Source organism: Montipora foliosa, chromosome 12 (assembly GCF_036669935.1).
Source record: "Montipora foliosa isolate CH-2021 chromosome 12, ASM3666993v2, whole genome shotgun sequence".
Classification (NCBI taxonomy): domain Eukaryota; kingdom Metazoa; phylum Cnidaria; class Anthozoa; order Scleractinia; family Acroporidae; genus Montipora; species Montipora foliosa.
The window spans coordinates 19,094,445-19,097,315 of NC_090880.1; the positions used below are offsets into that span (position 1 = coordinate 19,094,445).

Sequence of the window (2,871 nt, forward strand, 5' to 3'; positions counted from 1 at the left end):
GGCAACGGTTACAAGTCACAGTTTCTCAAGATAACGGCGCCCGGGAATTTGAAAACGAGTGATCCTAAATTGCGTTTATTTCAGATATAATCGGTCAGTTTTTGTAAAAACTACAGACAAATTTGATTGTAAACATTCTTTCCTGTAGTTCATCGCTTTTTCGGTTGTCATGGAAGTTCCCTTTAAGAACTCAATTAATGCAAGTGCAACTGAATTTCCGCAACTTTTCCTGTGCCACCATTCCCTTTTCTTTTAGAGCAATTTTTCCCGACAGTGAAACTGAAACAGGAGCCCATGGGCTCCTGATCTGAAACTGGTAAATACTTTGCTAGTGCAGATAAATTAAACTATTGAAAGTAGTGACAAAAACCTCTTTAAAACAAAGGTTGCTTCAAGTTAGAAAGATGCACGCTTCATGCCAACTCCAACTCGTCACCATTATTTTTGCGCCACAGCAAGCGGTTAGGGTTTTAATAGGTTTCAGGAGCTTGCCTCTCCCATACAAGCCCTATGAGTCAACCATTGCGCGTATTTTTTAATTTTTAGAACGACACGAGTTCTTCGGCTCTGCACGGACTGTTTAGAATGGCCAATAAGAATAAAGTTATTGTCAAACGAAGACAAAAATAACACAAACAATTTATGCAAATTGTGCAAACAATTGATGTAAATTGATGTAGATGTGAGTCTCCTGCGGAAGGGTTAGTTCTAAAAATTGAAAAATATGCGTTAAGGTTGACTCAACGATATACCGCATTGGAAAGCTCCGACTCCGACGCAAATTGCGCAACGAATCACAAGAATGTCTGCGCAGGAGGCTAGGACCCATGGGCTCCTGTAGGTTTCCGGTTTACGACTCAGTCTCCCAATTTTTTTTCCCGGTATTTAATGTGCGGAGTCACAAAAAGACACGGCATTGTTTCCACAAAAGATTTTTATTAAGCATCTTATTCATAAAACAACTAAGTTCACCTTTAGTCAAATCTAACCTTCAATATCCCCAGACTGACCACCAACAAGCTTAAGGAATTAATTAAATTTCCGACCCCTGAGAGAGACAAAGTGAAAGGCACGTGTATTTTCGGGGGAATGTTGAAACTCTAGAGGGACCGATTCATTAACTGCGTTATCGTGAATTTCTACTATTTGCACGTCTACGTGAAGACCTCTCCAATGTTAAGCCTGCAGGACCATGGGATGTGTTTGGGACACTTTTCACAGATGACCTCCAAACCACCACTGCGTTGTCGAGTGCTTGTCCACAGTGCATCGGAACTTGGGGTTGGTGATGGCATGGAAACCGAAATTGTCTTCGCTTGACACCGAACCGGAGGAAGCATTAAACTGACAGCCAGTAAGCGAACTGTCAATATGCAACAACCATCTGCCAGCTTGCTGCCAAAAACGTGCAGTAAGGCGTATGCCAAGGTGACCACGGATGTTGATAAATTCTACTTTCCTGCATTGCCCGTCTCCAATGTAATCCACAATGTTAAAGTCCTTGAAGCTTCCTCGAACGTAATCCGTGAAATCGACGCCGTGGATTGGGAAACCGCATGTTGCTCGCCAGTGAGTTGACTGACTCTGCAGGGATCTCATCCGTGCCAAACTCAGGCGGTACAAATTCCAGTTCTGTGCGTTCTCGTTCACCGGAGAGTCAATCTTGAATGGAGTACTACGAAATGGGGCAAGGCTGCGACGTGAATGGCTCCAAGACATCACCAAGGTCCAAGCAGATCCGGGTTCTGACTGAAAATCGCAATAAGCCGGAAAGCTGTTACTACTGGAGTCGAACAGTTTGTAGATGCCACAATTTGAGGCGCCTTCCCGCAAATAATCCAAGCAGGAGTAAGGATGGAAGGTTTCCTGATCGCTACTCTTTGGGTGAGGACAGGAGTTTCCCTGAAAGAGGAATGAAAAGGTCATTTTTTGATTATTTGGGACATATTTTTAGCAATATATTCCTAACAACACCGAAAATACATTAGACCTTTCGAAATGTACTTGTGCTGCCAGCACATTGTTTCTGTTTTTAATCTCGACGGAAATTAAGGCCACTGCGATTTGCGGAAAATGGCAAGCTGCTTGAATCCTTCTAGCCAGATTTCTTCACGCCGTTAAGTGTTCCTCATACTAATCTGTCACTTTCTGTACACGCGATGAGGTACAAGATTCGGTTGCTTCTTCTTCTTCTTCTTCTTCTTCTTCTTCTTCTTCTTCTTCTTCTTCTTCTTCTTATTATTATTATTATTATTATTATTATTATTATTGAGAGATTCGGAAAAAAACCTGTAAGATCGTGAAATCGTGAATGGAAGGGCAGGAAGCACGGATCTTACCGTGCAATCAGCGGGAGCATTTTTCTTGGTTAGACTGTCAATTTGTTTCCCTGCAGCATACAATCCCTGATAAAAAAAAATAGAGTATATTTAGAAAGTATTTATTTTGTGAACACTACGGTCTAGGCAGTACCTTGCACATGTACACATCTTCGTATCCCTGGCATTGGCACTGTTTTGCCCTTGTTTACGAAAGGGGGCTCTTCACTGCAGCAGCCATTGGCTAGGGACTGCATGGCAGTTCATAACGGCATGGGGAAAGTTGATCAAGGAAAAGCAGATGGTTGTGTAACCTCTCGAAAAATTAAAACAAACACTGACAACAAGGCCGCTTGCATACACAAGAATAATGAAAATACACAAACTCTGGCCTGCAACTCATTTTTGCGTCGAAACACGCGACGGCCCACTGGTGATAAATGTTTTAAACCTGAGCTATAACGTATAGAGTTCGCTAGATAATTCACTAGTTACGGCTGATTCGAAGAGCTATGACGTAAACGTAAGATTTCACCTGAAAACATAACATCAC

At 42.3% G+C, this 2,871-nt stretch overlaps 1 protein-coding gene across 2 annotated transcripts in view; it reads right to left on the reverse strand.

The window, feature by feature from the left end:
* Positions 1–916: 916 nt before the first annotated feature.
* The window catches only part of LOC137979224 (uncharacterized), a 19,021-nt gene continuing 17,066 nt past the window's right edge, over positions 917–2,871 (reverse strand). For both annotated transcript variants that reach the window (XM_068826429.1, XM_068826428.1), the window contains exons 2-3: positions 2,340–2,405; positions 917–1,902 (exon numbers count right to left, since the gene is read on the reverse strand). In XM_068826429.1, coding sequence (XP_068682530.1) covers positions 1,216–1,902; positions 2,340–2,405 — 753 coding nt within the window. In that variant the 3' untranslated portion in view covers positions 917–1,215. The remainder of the gene's footprint in view (positions 1,903–2,339; positions 2,406–2,871) is intronic.